Source organism: Myiozetetes cayanensis, unplaced genomic scaffold (genome assembly GCF_022539395.1).
Source record: "Myiozetetes cayanensis isolate MyiCay16 unplaced genomic scaffold, myiCay2020 scf180, whole genome shotgun sequence".
Lineage (NCBI taxonomy): Eukaryota > Metazoa > Chordata > Aves > Passeriformes > Tyrannidae > Myiozetetes > Myiozetetes cayanensis.
Genome location: NW_026087390.1, coordinates 49017 through 69236, shown reverse-complemented (window position 1 = coordinate 69236; position 20220 = coordinate 49017). Strand labels below are relative to the sequence as shown.

Genomic DNA, 20220 nt, shown 5'->3' with positions numbered 1-20220 from the left:
AAGGGGGATCTGGGGCCTTTGAAAGGGTCTTGGGGTTTCTGAAAGGGGTTTGGGGTTTCTGAAGGGGATCTGGGGCCTTTTTGAAGGGGTTTGGGGTTTTGAAGGGTTTTGGGGTTTTGTAGGGGGTTTGGGGTTTTCTGAAGGGATTTGGGGTTTTTGAAGGGATTTGGGGTTTTTGAAGGGGTTTGGGGATTTCAGGGTGATTTTAAGTTAGGGGAGTTAGGGGTTTTGGGGTTTTGAGTGATTTGTCAGTGATTTTAAGTTGGGGGAGTTGGGGGGTTTGGGGTTTTAGGGGATTTGTCAGTGATTTTTGAGGGAGGGAGTTGGGGGTTTGAGAGTTTTTTGAAGGAGTTTCTGGGGGTTTGGAGATTTTTTGGGGGTTCTGGGGTTTTTCGGTGATTTTAAGGGATGGGTTTGATGTCTTTTGGGGATTTGTTGGTGATTTTTTGAGGGGGGTTTGGGGTTTTTGGGGGGATTTGGACCATTTTTCAGTGATTTTTGGGTAGGTTTGGGGGATTTTTCGGTGATTTTAAGGGGAGGGGGGAGTTGGGAGGTTTTGGGTGTTTTTGAGGGGCTTCTGAGGGATTTTTCGGTGATTTTAGGGGGGTTCTGGGGGGTTTTTCAGTGAGTTTGGGGGGAGGTTTGGGGGTTTTTTAGGGGGGGTTCTGTGGGATTTTTCTGTGATTTTTAGGGGTTTTTGGGTGATTTTTCGGTGAATTTGAGGGCAGGTTTGTTTTTGTGGGTTTTTTTTTTGAGGGAGTTTCTGGTGGAATTTTCAGCGATGTTTGGTTGGTTTTGGGGGTTTTTTTGTAGCGGTTTCCGCTCCAAAAAAGGGCAATTTAGGGGATCTTTTTAGCCCTAAAATTTGGGGGTCCCCCCAATTTATGGGGGGGTTCGACCCCTCCTTTCCTTTGGGGGCGTGGCCAACTCGGAAGGGGCGTGGCCATTTGATCATCCAAATAAGGGCATGGGCGTGGCCAGTATAATGACATATAATGAGAGAGGGGCGTGGCCTCGGCGGGAGAGGCGTGGTCTTGGTGACAGATGGGGCGTGGTTATGCTAATGAGGAGGCGTGGCCTCCCGTTTGTGGGCGTGGCCTGAGGAAGATGGCAGCGCTGAGCGGGGACGCGCTGGGGCTGGAGAGGGGTAAGGGGGATTCTGGGGGATTTGGGGGTCCTGGGGGTCCCGGGGAGTCGAGGGTGAGGGGTCCAGAGGGGGTGGGGAGGAGAGGGAAGGATTGGGGGCATCTGGAGTGGGGAGGGGGCGTTAAGGGGATGGAAAGGGGGAGGGTCTTGGGGGAATTTGGGGGGTCCTGGGGGAATTTGGGGAGTCCGGGGAGGGAGTTCGAGGGGTGGGGAGGGGGTCTGGAGAGGGGGGAGGGAGAGGAAGGATTGGGGGCATCGGGAGTGGGAGAGGGGCGTTAAGGGGATAGAAAGGGAGGAGGGTCTTGGGGGGATTTTGGGGGTCCGGGGGGTCGAGGGGTAGGGGGTCCAGAGGGGGTGGGGAGGAGAGGGAGGAATTGGGGGCATTGGGGAGGAGGGGCTGGGGGGGAGGGAAGGGCACAAAGGGTGGGCCCGGGACTGGGGGATGGGGGACCATGAGAGGACTCTGATTTTGGGGAGGGGCGTTTTGGGGGCTGTTTTTGAGGGGGTTCAGGAGCGTGATTTGGGGCTCAGGGGTTATTTTGGGGGCTCGGGGGGTATTTTGAGGGGCTCTGGGGGTATTTTGGGGGCTCAGGGGGTATTTTGGGGGCTCAGGGGGTATTTTGGGGTGACTCTGGAGGTGTTTTTGGGGGGTCGGTTTTGAACCACGAGGGCTTTTGGGGCACTGGGGGAACCCAGGAGGGGTTTGGGGGGTCCAGGGAGATATTTTAGGGGTTTATTGGGAGTATTTTGGGGTTCAGGGGATATTTTGGGGTTCATGGGGATGTTTGGGGTGTTCAGGGGGTGATTTTGGGGCGCAGGGAGGTTTTTTGGGGGGTTCAGGGGGTGATTTTGGGGTGACCATGGGGGTGTTTTTGGGGTCCCCCCAGACGTTTCCAGGGTCCTGGAGTGGCTCCAGCTCAGGGGGGAGTTTTGGGGTTCAAAGGGGGATATTTTGGGGTTCAGGGGTATTTTGCAGGTTCAGAGGGGCTATTTTGGGGTTCAGGGGTATTTGGGGGTTCAGGAGGATATTTTGGGATTTAGGGGTGACCTGAAGTGTTTAGGGTCCCCAGACATTTCCAGGGTCCTGGAGCGGCTCCAGCTCATGGGGAATTTTTGGGTTGCAGGGCAGTTTTGTGGTTCAGGGCAGTTTGAGAGGGGGATATTTTGGGGTTCAGGGTGTTTTTGGGGTTCAGGAGGATATTTTGGGGTTCAGGGGCAGTTTTTGGGGTTCAGGGGCAGTTTTTGGGGTTCAGGGGAATCAGGGATATTTTAGGGGTTCAGGGGTGTTTTGGGGTCCCCCAGACGTGTTCCGGGCCGTGGAGCTGCTGGAGCGGCTCCAGCGCAGTAGGGAGTTTTGGGGTTCAGGGGGTATTTTGGGGTTCAGGGGCAGTTTTGGGGTTCAGGAGGGATATTTTGGGGTTCAGGGGTCAGGTATTTTGGGGTTCAGGGGGTGTTTTTGGGGTTCAGGGGATCAGGGTATTTTGTGGTTCAGGGGCAGTTTTTGGGGTTCAGGGGGATATTTTGGGGTTCAGGGGGTGTTTTTGGGGTCCCCCCAGACGTGTTCCGGGCTGTGGAGCTGCTGGAGCGGCTCCAGCGCAGTGGGGAGTTTTGGGGTTCAGGGGGGGATTTTGGGGTTCAGGGGGGTTCAGGAGGATATTTTGGGGTTCAGGGGGATATTTTGGGGTCCCCCCAGATGTATCCAGGGCCGTGGAGCTCCTGGAGCGGCTCCAGCGCAGTGGGGAGTTTTGGGGTTCAGGGGCAGTTTTTGGGGTTCAAGGGGGATCAGGGGGGTATTTTGGGGTTCAGGGGTGTTCAGGGGGTGTTTTTGGGGTCCCCCCAGATGTATCCAGGGCCGTGGAGCTCCTGGAGCGGCTCCAGCGCAGTGGGGAGCTGCCCCCCCAGAAGCTGCAGGCGCTGCAGAGGGTCCTGCAGAGCAAGTTCTGCTCCGCCATCCGAGAGGTGACCCCCCTAAAACCCCCCTGGGAGCCCCCAAAATCACACCCAGGGCCCCAAAAATTCACCTGGGAACCCCCAAAATCACACCCAGGGCCCCAAAATCCACCTGGGAACTCCCAAAATTCACCTGGGAACTCCCAAAATTCACCTGGGAACCCCCAAAATCACACCCAGGGCCCCAAAATCCACCTGGGAACCCCCAAAATCCACCTGGGAACCCCCAAAATCACACCCAGGGACCGCAAAATCCACCTGGGAACCCCCAAAATTCACCTGGGAACTCCCAAAATCACACCCAGGGCCCCAAAATCCACCTGGGAACCCCCAAAACCCACCTGGGAACCCCGAAACCCACCTGGGAACTCCCAAAATCACACCCAGGGACCTCAAAATCCACCTGGGAACCCCCAAAATCACACCCAGGGCCCCAAAATCCACGTGGGAACCCCCAAAATCCACCTGGGAACCCCCAAAACCCACCTGGGAGCCCCCAAAATCACACCCAGGGCCCCAAAATCCACCGGGGACCCCCAAAATCACACCCAGGGCCCCAAAATCCACCTGGGAACCCCCAAAATCCACCTGGAAACCCCCAAAATTCACCTGGGAACCCCCAAAATCACACCCAGGGCCCCAAAATTCACCTGGGAACCCCCAAAATCACACCCAGGGCCCCAAAAATCCACCTGGGAACCCCCAAAACCCACCTGGGAACCCCCAAAATCACACCCAGGGCCCCGAAATCCACCTGGGAATCCCGAAACCCGCCTGGGAGCCCCCAAAATCACACCCAGGGCCCCAAAACCCACCTGGAAACCCCCAAAATCCACCTGGGAACCCCCAAAATCACACCCAGGGCCCCAAAACCCCCTTGGGAGCCCCCAAAATCACACCCAGGGCCCCAAAACCCGCCTAGGAAACCCCAAAATCACACCCAGGGACCCCAAAATCCACCTGGGAACTCCCAAAATCACACCCAGGGCCCCAAAAATTCACCTGGGAGTCACCAAATCCACCTGGGAACTCCCAAAACCCACCTGGGAACCCCCAAAATCCACCGGGGAACCCCCAAAATCACACCCAGGGCCTCAAAATCCACCTGGGAGCCCCCAAAATCACACCCAGGGACCTCAAAATCCACCTGGGAACCCCCAAAATCACACCCAGGGCCCCAAAATCCACCTGGGACCCCCAAAATCACACCCAGGGCCCCAAAATCCACCTGGGAACCCCCAAAATCCACCTGGAAACCCCCAAAATTCACCTGGGAACCCCCAAAATCACACCCAGGGCCCCAAAATTCACCTAGGAACCCCCAAAATCACACCCAGGGCCCCAAAAATCCACCTGGGAACCCCCAAAACCCACCTGGGAACCCCCAAAATCACACCCAGGGCCCCGAAATCCACCTGGGAATCCCGAAACCCGCCTGGGAGCCCCCAAAATCACACCCAGGGCCCCAAAACCCACCTGGAAACCCCCAAAATCCACCTGGGAACCCCCAAAATCACACCCAGGGCCCCAAAACCCCCTTGGGAGCCCCCAAAATCACACCCAGGGCCCCAAAAATTCACCTGGGAGTCACCAAATCCACCTGGGAACTCCCAAAACCCACCTGGGAACCCCCAAAATCCACCGGGGAACCCCCAAAATCACACCCAGGGCCTCAAAATCCACCTGGGAGCCCCCAAAATCACACCCAGGGACCTCAAAATCCACCTGGGAACCCCCAAAATCACACCCAGGGCCCCAAAATTCACCTGGGAACCCCCAAAATCCACCTGAAAAAGCCCTAAATTCACCGGGGAACCCCCAAAATCCACCTGGGAACTCCCAAAATTCACCTGGGAACCCCCAAATTCACCTGGGAAACCCCAGAATTCACCTGGGAAGCCCCAAAATTCACCTGGGAATTACCAAAATCCCACCCAGGACCCCCTTTTTTGGGGGGGAAGGGGGGGGTTGCTTTGGGATGTCAGGGGTCCCCAAATGTGGGGGTCCCCCCCAAAAAAAATTCCTGGGTCTCCCCCAAATTTGGGGATCCCTCCCTAATTCCTGGGTCCCCCCCCAAATCTGGGGGTCCCCTCCCCAAAAAATTCCTGGGTTCCCCAAATAATTCCTGGGTCCCCCCCAAATCTGAGGGTCCTCCCCTAATTCCTGGGTCCCCCCAAAATCTGGGGGTCCCCTTCCCAAAAAATTCCTGGGTCCCCCAAATAATTCCTGGGTCCCCCCCAAATTTTTGGTGCCCCCCAATAATTTCTGGGTCCCCCCCAAATCTGGGGGTCCCTCCCTAATTCTTGGGTTCCCCCAAATAATTCCTGGGTCCTCCAAATAATTCCTGGGTCCCCCCCAAAAGAATTCCTGGGTCCCCCCCAAATAAGTCCTGGATCCCCCCCAAATAATTCCTGGGTCCCCCCCAAATCTGAGGGGCCCCCAAATAATTCCTGGGTCCCCCAAATAATTCCTGGGGCCCCCAAATAATTCCTGAGTCCCCCCCAAATAATTCCTGGGTCCCCCCCAAAATAATTCCTGGGTCTCCCCAAAATCTGGGCCCCCCCCCCAAAATAATTCCTGGGTCCCCCCTAAATCTGAGGGGCCCCCAGAATAATTCCTGGGTCTCCCCCAAATTTGGGGGTCCCTCCTAATTCCTGGGGACCCCCCCAAATGTGGGGGTCCCCCCTGTGCCCCCCCAGGTCTACGAGCAGCTCTACGACACCCTGGACATCGCCGGGACCCCCGAGATCCGCGCCCACGCCACCGCCAAGGTACCCCAAAAACGGCCCTGGGGACCCCAAAAATCCCCCTGGGACCCCCAAAAACGGCTCTGGGACCCCAAAAAACCCCCTGGGGACCCCAAAAACAGCCCTGGGACCCCAAAAAACCCCCTGGGACCCCCAAACCCCGAGACCCCGAGATCGCGCCACGCCACCGCCAAGGTACCCCAAAAACGGCCCTGGGGACCCCAAAAACGGCCCTGGGGACCCCAAAATTGGCTCTGGGACCCCCAAAATCAACTCTGGGACCCCAAAAAACCCCCTGGGACCCTGAAAATCAGCCCTGGGACCCCAAAATCCCCCCCGGGACCCCCAAGATCTGCGCCCACGCCACCGCCAAGGTACCCCAAAAACGGCTCTGGGGACCCCAAAATCAGCTCTGGGACCCCCAAAATCAACTCTGGGACCCCCAAAAACAGCTCTGGGACCCCAAAAAACCCCCTGGGGACCCCTAAAACAACCCTGGGACCCCCAAAAACGACCCCGGGATCCCCAAGTTCCACGCCCACGCCACGGCCAAGGTACCCCAAAAACACTCCTGGGTGTTTTTGGCTCTGGGACCCCAAAAATGGCTCTGGGACCCCCAAAATCAGCTCTGGGACCCCTAAAAATGGCTCTGGGACCCCAAAAAACCCCCTGGGACCCCTAAAAACAACTCTGGGACCCCAAAATTCCCCCTGGGACCCCTGAGATCCGCGCCCACGCCACCGCCAAGGTACCCCCAAAACACCCCTGGGGACCCCAAAATCGGCCCTGGGACCCCCAAAAACCCCCTGGGGACACCAAAAACAGACCTGGGACCCTCAAAAACAGCTCTGGGACCCCCAAAATCAGCTCTGGGACCCCCAAACCCCCCGGGACCCCCGAGATCCGTGCCCACGCCACCGCCAAGGTACCCCAAAAACACCCCTGGGGAGCCCAAAATCGGCCCTGGGACCCCCAAAAACAGCCCTGGGACCCCAAAATTGGCTCTGGGACCCCAAAAAACCCCCTGGGGACCCCTAAAACAGCCCTGGGACCCCCAAAAACGACCCCGGGATCCCCAAGTTCCACGCCCACGCCACCGCCAAGGTACCCCAAAAACACTCCTGGGGAGCCCAACATCGGCCCAGGGACCCCCAAAATCAGCTCTGGGACCCCAAAAAACCCCTTGGGACCCTGAAAATCAGCCCTGGGACCCCCAAAAACGACCCCTGGACCCCCGAGATCCGCGCCCACACCACCGCCAAGGTACCCCAAAAACAGCCCTGGGGACCCCAAAAACGGCTCTGGGACCCCAAAAAACCCCTTGGGACCCTGAAAATCAGCCCTGGGACCCCAAAAAACCCTCTGGGACCCCCAAAAACAGCCCTGGGGACCCCAAAAACGGCCCTGGGGACCCCAAAATCGGCCCTGGGACCCCCAAAAAACCTCCTGGGACCCCAAAAAACCCCCTGGGACCCCAAAAATCCCCCTGAGGACACCAAAAACAGCCCTGGGACCCCAAAAACGACCCCGGGATCCCCAATTTCCACGCCCACGCCACCACCAAGGTACCCCAAAAACGACCCTGGGGACCCCCAAAATCAGCTCTGGGACCCCAAAAAACCCCTTGGGACCTTGAAAATCAGCCCTGGGACCGCCCAAAACAGCTCTGGGACCCCAAAATTCCCCCTGGGACCCCCGAGATCCGCGCCCACGCCACCTCCAAGGTACCCCAAAAACGGCCCTGGGGACCCCAAAATCGGCTCTGGGACCCCTAAAATCCCCTGGGGACCCCCAAAATCAGCTCTGGGACCCCAGAAAACCCCTTGGGACCCCAAAAATCCCCCTGGGGACACCAAAAACAGATCTGGGACCCTCAAAATCAGCTCTGGGACCCCCAAACCCCCTGGGACCCCAAACCCCCGGGACCCCTGAGATCCACGCCATGCCACCGCCAAGAGTACCCCAAAAACGACCCTGGGGACCCCAAAATCGACTCTGGGGACCCCAAAAAACCCCCTGGGACCCCCAAAAATGGCTCTGGGACCCCAAAAAACAGCCCTGGGGACCCTGAAAATCAGCCCTGGGACCCCCAAACCCCCCGGGACCCCCGAGATCCGCGCCCACGCCACCGCCAAGGTACCCCAAAAACGGCCCTGGGGACACCAAAATTGGCTCTGGGACCCCTAAAATCCCCTTGGGACCCCCAAAAACGGCCCTGGGGACCCCAAAATCGGCTCTGGGACCCCAAAAATCCCCCTGGGGACACCAAAAACAGATCTGGGACCCTCAAAATCAGCTCTGGGACCCCCAAACCCCCTGGGACCCCCAAACCCCCCGGGACCCCTGAGATCCACGCCCACGCCACGGCCAAGGTACCCCAAAAACGGCCCTGGGGACCCCAAAAATGGCCCCAGGACCCCCAAAAACAGCTCTGGGACCCCAAAAACGGCCCTGGGGACCCCAAAAAACCCCCTGCGACCCCCAAACCCCCCGGGACCCCCGAGATCCTCGCCCACGCCACCGCCAAGGTACCCCAAAAACGGCCCTGGGGAACCCAAAAACGGCTCTGGGACCCCCAAAAACAGCTCTGGGACCCCAAAATTCCCCCTGGGACCCCCAAAAACAGCCCTGGGATCCCCCAAAAACGGCCCTGGGGACCCCAAAGTGGCCACGCCCCCAACGGAGGGCCACGCCCACCCCCTGGGACCCCCCATTGTCCCCTCCCTGACCCCTCAATGACTCATTAATGACCCCTAACGACCCGTTAATGACTGTTAATGACCCGTTAATGACTGTTAATGACCCATTAATGTCCCCCCCAGGCGACAGTGGCCGCGTTTGCCGCCAGCGAGGGCCACGCCCACCCCCTGGGACCCCCCAATGACCCATTAATGACTGTTAATGACTGTTAATGACCCCCAATGACCCGTTAATGACCCATTAATGACCCGTTAATGACTGTTAATGACCCGTTAATGACTGTTAATGACTGTTAATGACCGTTAATGACCCATTAATGTCCCCCCCAGGCGACAGTGGCCGCGTTTGCTGCCAGCGAGGGCCACGCCCACCCCCTGGGACCCCCCAATATCCCCTCAATGACCCGTTAATGACCCGTTAATGACTGTTAATGACTGTTAATGACCGTTAATGACCCCTAATGACTCATTAATGACCGTTAATGACCCATTAATGTCCCCCCCAGGCGACAGTGGCCGCGTTTGCCGCCAGCGAGGGCCACGCCCACCCCCTGGGACCCCTCAATGTCCCCTCAATGACCCATTAATGACTCATTAATGACTGTTAATGACCCCCAATGACCCGTTAATGACTGTTAATGACCCATTAATGTCCCCCCAGGCAACAGTGGCCGCGTTTGCCGCCAGCGAGGGCCACGCCCACCCCCTGGGACCCCCCAATGTCCCCTCAATGACCCGTTAATGACTGTTAATGACCCATTAATGACTGTTAATGACCCATTAATGACCATTAATGACCCATTAATGTCCCCCCAGGCGACAGTGGCCGCGTTTGCCGCCAGCGAGGGCCACGCCCACCCCCTGGGACCCCCCAATGACCCATTAATGACCCTCAATGACCCATTAATGACTGTTAATGACCCCTAATGACCCCTAATGACCCATTAATGACCGTTAATGACCCATTAATGTCCCCCAGGCGACAGTGGCGTTTGCTGCCAGTGTTCACGCTGAAACTATCAAAATCTCTGTCGAGGTCTATGACGTTAATCTGAGCATCAACATGCCTGAAGGTCAGTGGATTCCTCCTAGGCAGAAGAGTCTGGGTTCATTGTACTACCTTGGCAGGTGGGCAACCAAAGCCCTTGGGAGGGGAGGGCATAGCAGGCAAGGGTGGCACAGATACATAAAGCAACATATCTTGCAAGTTGCGTGAAGTAAAGCAGTGTCAGGGCACCAACAGCCTTGAGTCTCTCCCTTCTGAACTTTGAAACGTGCAGCTTTGTGTGCAGATTGGATTAGGTGCTTTGAAACAACAGTCATCTGAACAGGCACTTGGCAATTCCCAAAGGCTCAGCACAGCACATAAAGTAGTTGGATTTGTGCTTGGAAGCAAGGAAACGGAAACCAAGCTCCTTGGCTTCTACCTTGCAGATACTTGGGAGTAAGAAGAGAAAGTAGCTAGACAACACTTCCAAGAAGGGACACTTGCTGAAGAGGGTTTTGTGCCATCCAAGAACTCCCAGCTATGTAGCTTGAGACCTGGTGTGCTCTGCAGCAGCTCACAAATATTCACCACTTCTTACCTCGCTCTGCGTGTTTTCTACAGGTCCAGATGGCAGCTTGGAATTTGGAACCATTAATATCCTGGATAATAAGAAGGAAGTCCTGAGCCTGAAGAACCAAGGCTTATATGACATTGAGTACAGGTGAGTCCAGCTGCCTGCTGCTGAGCTATTCCTCAGGCTCCCAGGTCTGCGTTCTCTCTCTGTCCATGGCTGGAACCTGTTCCCGTGCTGCTCCCTTTTCTTTTTTTTCTGGCCCTATGCAAAGTCCTGGCTGTGCTGATGGCACCTGTGCTTTCAGCTGCAGAGATCTTCATTCTTTGCCTTTCTCCACAGTTTCAAGCTGAGAGCTGGAAGTGCCAAGATCGGCAACTTGGAATCTCACTTCACTGTCCGGCCGCAGAGGGGTTTATTGAAAGCCTCCAAGCCAGCTGTGAAAGTTGAGATTCTCTTCCACCCCAAGACTGAGTTGTTTATTAAGAGCAGGCCCATCCTGCTCTGCCAGGTGAGCTGCCCGGGCCCGGCTGTGTTAGCACAGTGTGTCTTGGGAGCATAAGCAGGAGAGGTGTCTTTTGCAAAGGAGGCTTTAGCTGGGGCATCCTCTCTCCTACATACACAAAGACTTGCAAAACCATTTGGGAGGCTTTGTAAGAGAGCTGAAAACCTGGCTCTGAAGAGGCTCTTTTAAATAGGGTGGGTGAGCTGATGGAGACCTGGGATGGGGTCAGGGGACAGGGGGAGAGGCTGGCCTCTCTGCTGTGTTTACCAGCCCCTCCTCTGGTTGCAGGTCACTGATCCCAAATTGAGTGAAGGAGAGCAGAGCGTTGCCACCATCCCACTGAGGGTGTCGGCGAGGGCTGTGTACAGCAAGTACAACATCGAGCCTGCCTCACCCATGGACTTTGGCGCCATGATTAAGGGCACTAAGGCGACCCAGGTCTTAATTCTGGAGAACAAAGGTGCCCTCAGCTTCAAATTCGTCATCGACCGAGCCTCTCCACTGCCAAGGTAAGAGAAGACCTGCACCAGCCTTTCTGTCTGAGGAGGCATCACCACACAGCTGGTGTGTGACAGGCAGCCAGACCTGGATTATCTTCCATTTGGGTCTCTGGCTTGGGAAGGGGGAGCAACAAAACACCTCAGTATCCCCACGTGTGGGACAAAGCTGGTCATAGAGCTGCTCTGTCCATAAGCTGCAGCAGTGGGTGCTGCAGGCAGCTCTCCGGGGGCCATCAGGAGCAGGAAGGCTCCTCCCCGGGGAGGAAGGCCAGCTTTGGCCTCAGACAAAGGCAGGGCAGCTCAGCGTGACAGATGTCTCTGCTTTCTCCTCTCAGTTCACAGCAAGAGGAATCTGCCCCCTCGGAAAGGGAAAGAAAGCGCTCGCCACAGGTGGGTGGCTCCTGCTCCTCCCCAGCATGTGCTGCTGCAGGGCACGTGGGAGGATGCAGCTGTGCCCAGGCTGGGGGGAGGACGTGGTCTGTGGGATGGAGAGTCCAGTATCTGCTCAGTTCCACTGACAGTCCCATGCTCTGGCTCTGACCTGGAGTTGTGGGGTCAAGAGAGGGGAGCAGCTGCTGTGTTTGGTGGCTGCTAGCCAGCATAGGTCTGTGAACGCCCCAGGAGCAAACTGACCCCACCTGAACTCCCAGTCTCTAGAGCACTGACAACTTTGCTTTTACTTCTTCCCAATCCCCTCCCTCTCTCCCATCATTCCTCTCAGTCATTTCTGCTCTCTGGTACCCCTGGAGGTTGAAGGATCCCAGCTACCCCCTTCATTCTTTACACCCAAACTCCTTTCTCTCTGCCACTTGGGACAGACTTGCAGCTCCTCCTGGCTTGTTCATCCCATCCTGGGGCTGCCTTTGGCCAAGGAGTCATCCTTCCCTACCCTGCAACTGGGTGCTTGGGCCCAGCTGGAGGCCAAGGCGTGGCATACCCCTTGCTGGGGGTGTTCAGGGTACAGCTGTTGGGCATCAGCCTGTCCTGGCACTCTTTCTGCAGGCTCAGCTCACCGTAGGCATGTTCACGGTGTCCCCTTGCTCCGGCTCCATCGGTCCTTGGGGCCACCAGAAGATCACAGTGGATTGCAACGCAGGACCAGAGGGGAAATGTGAGGAGCAGCTGTGCATTGACATCAGCAACAGAGACCCCAAGGACAATCCCCTCGGCATTCCCTTTATCCTGACTGCCGAGTCCTGCTTCCCAGGTACCTACTGTCCTCAGGTTCCCATGGTCAGTCCTGCTGCTGATCAGCCCCTAAACTTGCTACTTGGATAGAGGGGCACCCTGGTCCTCAAGTCCCACCTTAAAATCCTCAGAGGTTGCAGTCCTTTCCAAGTGCACCAGTGGGGAGAGGCTGGGAGGGATGTGTGGAAGCATAAAAGGAAAGCAATGCCCTTTAAGGCTGAGGTTGACCGAGCTCCATCCTCACTGACTGAGCTCTCTCATCCAAGGCTGGGTTTTGCAGTCACCTGGCCAGAAAGGGCTCATCAAGCCATCTGGGAGGCCAAGTGGGTCCAGGTAAATTCAGCAAAGAGGCTTCTCCAGCTTTAGTCCTCCCTCTGGTCTGTCTGCAGCACTTGTTGAAGACATCACGTCCATCTTTGAGAAGTACCCGATCCACAGCAACGTCAATCTCCGCCAGACGTTACAGTCGGTGCAAGGCAACGGCGTGTTCATCAAAGAAGACAACAAATTCATTTTCACCAAAGTTCTGGTTGGGCAACAGGCCACAGCTCAGTTCAAGATCTCCAACAGCAGCAGTGTCCCATGTGACGTGGTCCTCTCCATCAAGGCCATGCCTGAAGAGGTAAGAACAAGAGGCTCTCTAGAGGCCACGTGAGAGCCTGCCTTGTTCTCCAGAGTCATTGCGTTCTCTGGCCCAGCTGGACTAGTCCAGCTCAGTGCAGGTCAAACTGCAGGGGAGAGCAGCAATGCCAGGGGGGCACTTGCTTTGAGTTCCACATCTCTCAAGCAAATTTTGGCTCTCGCTTCTGGGTCTTTGGCGGGAATCCTTCTGAACATCTCTCGAAAGCACACTCAGAGAGGGGCTGTTATGGACTGAGGGGCCAGAGCTCAAAGCAGAGCATTGCCTGGCTTTTCCTTCTCTTGGAAGGCCAGTCCTAGGTTATTTGCAGGGGTTTCCATGCACTCCCAACCTCCCACATGTGCTGGGGGCTGCCCAGCCCTCCAAGCACACTTTTGCACGCCTGGGCAGTAGCGCAGGGTCAGCATCCCCTGGGATGGAGGGAGCCTGCCCAGGGAAGCGTGAAGCAAGACACGCTGTCTGGGGCTGTTCCCAGGGAGGCATCTGTGAATATACTGGGTCACATTGAAAGATGTTTCCTCCTAACACTGCACTGTGGGTTCCCCCCAAGCCTCACGACGTCATCAGCAACATCTTCAAGGTGGATCCTGCTGAGATGAGCATTCCTGGCTTATCCCACGCCTTTGCTACAGTGACCTTCACTGCAGAACAAAAGGAAGAGTACCAGGGCATTTTCACCGCTTCTCTTGTTAGCCCAAAAAGGTAACTGACCCTGGGAAGTATTGGGGGGGACCGTTCTGGTAGCTGCCTCTCTTCTTGATAACTCCAATGCTTTCAGTGCCCTTAGGCAGAGTATTTGGCATGAGATGATCTGGGAGGCAGTAACTGTTAGGCAGAGCAGAGCAGAAAAATGAGGAGGATGCTTTAGCTTGTGGGAGGGACTCTGAAGAGAGGGCCTTAGGTAGCCAGCTGGAAGTTACTGAGAACTGCAACAGCTGAGCTGGGACTTTCCAAGGCTTAGATGAAGAAGTTGCTGTGCAAGCAGGTCAAGATTTCCTCCTTGTTTCTGTAAAAGGAGGTGATCCTGTGTGGTTGAATTGGAAGAGAGAGGTCAGCTTTCTGCCCTAACAGGCAATTCCTTTTTTAGTATCCTTGGAAATAATCTTTACTGGTGGTGGTGTCGATTTGGTTTTCCCTTCTTGCTTTTGGACTGTTTTCATGCTGTGCTTTTGCTTGCTGCATATGTCTCATATCACTGCAGCCAGAGGATTTGCCATGGCTCAGCTGGTGCCTCATTATTTATCTGCTGTACAGCATGATTCAAATTAGGGAAATTATTTAGAACTCTTATTCTGGAAGGCTCTGGCTGAAATGGTTTCTGTGCCTCTCCAGCAGCTCCGGGGAGGCAACACCACAACAACTGACCTTCACTATCAGTGGAGAGGGGCACGTGCCTCAGGTGACAGTGGTGTACCCAGGCCTTCAGAGCAAGAGAGGAAACCCTGTGCTGCGCTTCAGGAGACTCCTGCTGGGGGATTCACAGAAACTCCCCCTGGTCCTTCGTAACAACGGCGTCATACCCACCGAGGTAAGGACCTGCTCAGGGAATGCTCTGGGCTGGGAACAAGTGCTTGTCCCATGGAGGAAAGGTCCCAAAAATGTGATTTTCTGTCCAATCTTTCCTCTTCGGTTGAACACAACACAAGAAAGGTGGTGGGGTGTTTTTCCCCCTGTCTCCCAGCTCCCATTTTGTTCCCATGTGGCCATGTGTGATGTGCCAGTTCCATGAGATTGCATTTGATACTGCTTGACTCCATTTTAATTAATCTTAATTGGGGTTTAATTACACTCTGCTCATGGCTGTCTGTCCTGTTTGGCTCTGTGTCAGTTCTATCCATAGGCTTTTGAACACCCTTTTTCCCCTGTGGGACTAATTTAACCTTTGTGCTGAGGGCTGTGTTTGAGGCGGGGAGGTGGTCTGGGTTCCCCGTGCTGGACCAGCGGCAGTGCAGGCTCAATCCACGTGCCATCCTCTACTCACACCCCTGTCATTGTGCTCTGTGTTCCCTTTTCTCAGTTTGCAGTACGACTCTTGGATGAAAAGAGAGTTTTCTCCATGAAAGGCAGGCAGTCTGCATTCCAGGCCTTCCACATGGGAGACGTGGAAGAGGACTCCACCGGAAAAGGTAAATCCATTAACCATGCAGAGTGACCCTTCACAGAGGGAAAAGGTGTGCCCTGCTCTTGGCTTGTCTAAGCAGCAGCCACATGTTAGACATAGTTTCTTTCCTTGGTCTCTCTGTCTCCCGAGCTTTTCTTGTGGACTCCTTGCAGAGTTTCCTCCCAGCAAGTTGTAGGGAGTTTTTCTGTTCTTCTAGACACAGTGGGTTGAGTTGTGGGGGACCAGCACCACCTCAGTGGACCAGCTGAGGTCTTTGCTGCATGTGGGAAATATTTCGTCTGTACAGCTGTATCGCTTAACTCTGATTCCCATTGCCATGCAGCCAAGAAGCATCACAAGAAGCCTTACATGCTCCTGGAACAGGGACAATCAGCAGAATTTGACGTGTTTTTCAAACCCACCCTGGCCCAACGTCTGGAAGGGAAGATCTGTGTGGAAATGTCCGGCAATAATGAGATCAACATCGAGCTGGTGGGTGAAGGCTATGATGATGACTTCACCCTGGATAACCTTCCTGAATTAGAAGAGAGTGAGGAGAGCAGTGCTAAGGGCAGTCTGGACGGACGACATCATTGAGGGTAAGAGAGGCTGCCAAGGTAGAGTGAGGAAGAGGAAAATGTCTGATCATGCATGTCCTCTCTCTAGCCAGGGCTGGGCTGCCACCCACTGGAGTTGGTGACCTGTGAGCTTGCCAGCTGTGCACACAGAGCAGTGTGTGCTCTGCTGCTTGTCGCTGGGCACAGGCACAACCCCGGGCTTGGGGACCTCCCGGAGGGAGGGAGGCTTGGAGCAAGGAAGAGTTGAACATACACGTGTCTCTGCACGTGAGGGGGGCGGATGGACCTCCCTGCATGCTGAGATCTCTTGCTCTCCTTCTTCACAGCTGTCAGAGTGAATCACATTGAGTTTGGGGACTGTGCAGTCGGGAAGCTCTGCGACAAGACCTTCGCAGTCACCAACCGCAGCAAGGAGGAGGTGATGCGGTTTGAGTGGCCGGCAGACGCCCCGTTCCAGTTCTCCCCCAAGGTGAGCTGGGACAGCTCTGCCTTTCCCAGTTGCTCAAGCCCTTTCCCGGTGTTCCTGGGAGCTGGCAGGGAGTCACCACATGCCACTGAGAGCCCATTCCAGTGCCATACAGGAGATGCAATCCCTGGCTTTGCTGGGGCAGGGCTGTCAGCCCAGCAGGAAAGGCTCCGTCTTCTGGGAGGTGGCCCCTTCTGTTCATACTTTGCTCTATCCAATCTCACATAAATCCTCACTGAGGTGCACATTTGTGGCACAGCTGCTCGCTGTATCCGTCCCTTTTGCTGTCAGTCCTGCCCTTGCCAGTGATTCCAGTTTGGTCTTGACTCTCTGGTTCTCCCTAGGTGGGACACCTCCAGCCTGGCCGTGCCAAGGATATCAAGGTGACCTTGAAATCCAACGTCCCGGTCACCTTCAAGAGGCACTCTGTGACGTGTAAGGTGGCCAAGATCAAGTACCAGCTGCCACCAGAGGAAGATTACGACTGGGACGACGAAATGCGCATGGTCCAGTGGGAGGATACCTCCGAGAAACGCCCAGGAGCCCGCTGGCCTCTGAAGCGGAAGGTAAGAAGCACAGCAGCAAAAGCTAACCGAACTTCTGCCAAGGGACCTGCCGACAGCAGCAGACCACCAGCGCTGCTGGCAGAGCAGCTCCTGCTTCCCCCGGGCATTGGCTCCAGCCGTGAGGTTCGCCAGCAGTGCATTTTAGGGGAGAGGGGATGCGCTCACACCAGAGAGGGAGCCTTTGGACAAGAGACCTTTATCCACGCACAAAGTACCGGTCTGTGCCACAAGCCAAGTGTTTCTATCGTTATTGCCAAACACACTTATCTTGGTGAAGGGTCTTGCTGAGTTTCTGAACCATTGTGAGTCCTGTAAACCAAACTGCCCCATCAGGGCATCAGCAGTTGGAGACTTGCCCAGTGAGATCATTCACATCCCAAAATGCCCAGAGCCAACTCCAACCCCACACGTGGCATCTGGAGAACACTTTCTCCTAAGACAAGAAGGAAGAAGTTCTTTCTAGGGCTGGTCAGTCTTGGGCTTCTCCATTCACAGAGCTCCAGCAGGGGACCTTAATCCTACTGTTGAGACCTGCTTTATAGGGGACCAGGGAAAAGGTCAGAGACTCTACAGGGTTGAAGCACAGGGACTGACAGCTGGCCATAATCCCCACAGATGTATTAATAGCTGTGGTGGTGACTGCTTTGATCAGTGGGTAGAAACCAACACTGTAGTACAACAGTCCAGTTTTGTTATCTTGTCAGGGAAATAAACCTGAATGTCCTTTCTATGCAGCTGAGTTTGGAGGCCAAAAGATTGCTCTGCTCAGCCTGGCTTTCTGGGCTCTGCTCAGTGATTTTTCCCTCCTCTGCCTGCAGGTGGCCAGGGCACTCCAGGAACCATCTCACACCGTCCTGGGTGAGAGCAGCTACGAGGTCGAGCTCAGTGCTCGGGTTGGCTACGCCAAGTACAAACTGGACACGGCTGAGGTTCAGTTCAAGAAGACCGAGCTCTTCCAGACAGAGACAAGCACGTGAGTGCTGGGCACCATGTTGGCCCTTTCCTCCTAAACTTCCAGATACACTTTGAAATGCTTTGGGCCACCCACGGCAGCAATTCTGCACGTGGCAGAGTTGCCTGGGGAAGGCAGTGTTCCTCAGCAGAAGGTGGTACCAGGAGCCCACCATACAGTGTTACCTTAGTACTTGCTTATTATTCCTCCTCCTTGTTTTACAGTTTCCAGATGTACAATACAGGGAACATAGCCCTGAAATACTCCTGGGAGGTGGCTCTGGAAGAGGAAAGACCATTGAAGCGTGCTGGGAAGCCGTTCTCGAAAACTCTGATGAGTAAGTCATTGGCTCTGGGTGATGTGCCCGGGACATTTCAGTTGGTAGCTGAGGGCCTGGGGAGAAGATCCTGCCACTTCACCCCAAAACATTAATTGCTTTTTCATCCCTGTCCACTTCCCAGCATCGGCTGGAGAGTTTTCTCCTTACCCCTCTGCCTTTTAGCCCCTCCTGTTCTTGCTCTGCCACCTGTGCTCTGCACAGGAGCTGAGCTGAGCTCCAGGGAGAGCCACGGGCTGGGTCAGGACTGGGAAGGGGGACATCAGGGCACCTCTTTGGGAAGTCTCTGAGACTGGGAAAAACAATGGTGGAACAAGTGAGCTGCCCTGCAGCCACTGTCTGTATGCAGTTCCCCACTCCAGGGCAAATGCAAAGTCACTGTCTAAAACCAGTCCTCCTGCCCCAGCACAGGAGTGTGTGCTGCAGGCGGAGACCCTGCTCCCAGCTGCTCTGTCTCCTGCTGGAAGTACTTGGCCAGAGGTGCTCCAAATGCATCCCAGCTCTCTTCTGTCCAGCTGCAGCAAGAGGCAGAGTTGTTGGGAACAAAGGATTTTGTTTTTGAAACATATTCTCTTCCCTCCTGCAGGTTGTTTCTTGCCCTCTGCTGCTGTGGAGCAGAGGCTCAAGCCTCGTGCAAAGCCGCTCGAGTCAGCTGAGCCCAAAGGAACTGAGCCCAAAGAAACTCAGCCCAAGTCAACCCAGCCCAAAGCAGCTCAGCCTCAGACATCGACTCAGGCCAAGCCAACTCAGGCCAAGCCAACTCAGCCCCAGTCAAGTCCGGACCGTTCCAAGCAACCGCCCTACTCTTTGAAGCCTGTTAGTTCCTCCATGGAATCGCTTCCAGACGACATCAATGACCCACCGCTGTTCTCCGTCGAGCCCCACTGCGGTACCATCCCTGCTGGCCAGAAGCAGATTTTCCATGTGAAATTCTGCCCGATGCATGTGGGGAAATTTAAGGCCAAAATACTGTGCAGGTAAGAAATGTCCAGGTGCTTTCCAATCCATGCTCCTGGTGGGTATCACAGGATGGGTCAGGTTGGCAGGGACCACAGTGGGCCATCTGGAATATCTCCAGTGAGGGAGACTCCACACCCTCTCTGAACAACCTGTCACCTCCACAGGGAAGAAATTCTTCCTCATGTTCAGGTGGAACTTGTTTTGCATCAGGTTCTGCCCATTGCCTCTTGTCCTATTGATGGGCAGCACCAAGCAGAGCCTGGTCCATGCTCTGACAGAAAGATGATCATCTGGCCTTGGCCAGATGTCTGTGGAGATGTCTATGGATCTGTGTGGAGACAATGGGAGCAGACATTCTATGAAACACTTAGCTCCTGGAGGGTTGCAAAATCTGGAATGGGAGATCCAGAATGGCTGTCAAGGGGCCAGTCAGTCCCTAGCTATGCTTCCTTATGGGACAAGCACAGCCTCCTTCTCTACAGGGAACCCCGTGTGCTGCAGTTGGTCCCCAGGAATATAACTGCTTGTGTTTCTGCCCTTCCCCCTCTGCTGCCTCCGGGGCAGGGAAAGCAGTTCTGTTTCATTTGCTTCCGATGCAACACTGTGTGCTCTGTGAGGAGGCAGGCAAGCAGCTGGCTGGCTGGAAATGTTTGTCTGGCTAATACCAGTCCCTTTCTTCCTAGTCTTTCTAACCTGAAGTCATCTCAGAAGAGCCCATCGCTGTCTGTGATGGGGGAAGGCCACTTGCCCAAGACGGATCAGAAACGGACTACGTCACTGCCAAAAGGGGAAACCCAGAGCAGCAAACCCAAGAAGAAGGTGCAGTCATCAAAATGAGAGTGACACCCTTTGTGTCCTCTGCTCTCCTCCTGCTCAGGGTTTCCCAACCTTCAACAGAGACCTCCCCAGTTACTTTTCCAACGCCCAACACCCATCTCTACCTCATCTACCTAAATAAACTGTGTTTCAATGCACGAGTTTTCTCACTGTTACTCTTCCAGTTCTCTCCCGCATTCCATAGGAGGGGAGTGAGCTGTGTGGTCCTTGGTTGTGAGCTGGGGCTCAGCCATCTCCAGGAAAGCAGGTGTGATCAGATATCACCCCCATTCCTCCGCACGCTGCTCTCCTGTCGTAGGAATTCCCATTCCTTGGTCTTTGTGTAATGGGTGGGATGGTGAAATGGCCCATGAACTCTGCATGGCTAATGAGGGAGCAGCACTGACTGTACCAGGAACTCCAGTTGCTTGGCTAAAGGCTGGGCTGAAGGACAAGAGTGGCAATGATCAGTTACCCCCTGAGAGCCTTGGGGCATTCCCTACCTGAACC

The 20220-nt window shown here is 55.3% G+C and overlaps 3 protein-coding genes across 3 annotated transcripts; all 3 read left to right on the top strand.

The window, feature by feature from the left end:
* The first annotated feature begins 1064 nt into the window (after positions 1 to 1064).
* LOC126638981 (protein lin-7 homolog B-like) lies at positions 1065 to 8770 on the top strand. The gene is made up of 4 exons (XM_050313373.1): positions 1065 to 1147; positions 2987 to 3105; positions 5796 to 5867; positions 8666 to 8770. The coding sequence occupies exons 1-4, from the start codon at positions 1108 to 1110 to the stop codon at positions 8753 to 8755; spliced, it is 321 nt and encodes a 106-aa protein (XP_050169330.1). The 5' UTR covers positions 1065 to 1107; the 3' UTR covers positions 8756 to 8770.
* Positions 8771 to 9346: 576 nt separating this feature from the next.
* Positions 9347 to 16042, top strand: LOC126638984 (hydrocephalus-inducing protein homolog). The gene is made up of 13 exons (XM_050313375.1): positions 9347 to 9454; positions 9522 to 9615; positions 10152 to 10251; positions 10444 to 10612; positions 10895 to 11115; positions 11442 to 11496; positions 12109 to 12313; positions 12684 to 12916; positions 13485 to 13636; positions 14267 to 14462; positions 14952 to 15060; positions 15379 to 15634; positions 15940 to 16042. Exons 1-12 carry the CDS (start codon positions 9347 to 9349, stop codon positions 15630 to 15632), a joined length of 1896 nt encoding a protein of 631 aa, XP_050169332.1. The 3' UTR covers positions 15633 to 15634; positions 15940 to 16042.
* On the top strand, positions 15683 to 19984 carry LOC126638983 (hydrocephalus-inducing protein homolog). Its single transcript, XM_050313374.1, has 7 exons — positions 15683 to 15731; positions 15940 to 16082; positions 16424 to 16645; positions 17464 to 17618; positions 17822 to 17934; positions 18521 to 18911; positions 19578 to 19984. The coding sequence occupies exons 1-7, from the start codon at positions 15683 to 15685 to the stop codon at positions 19729 to 19731; spliced, it is 1227 nt and encodes a 408-aa protein (XP_050169331.1). The 3' UTR covers positions 19732 to 19984.
* Positions 19985 to 20220: the final 236 nt, after the last annotated feature.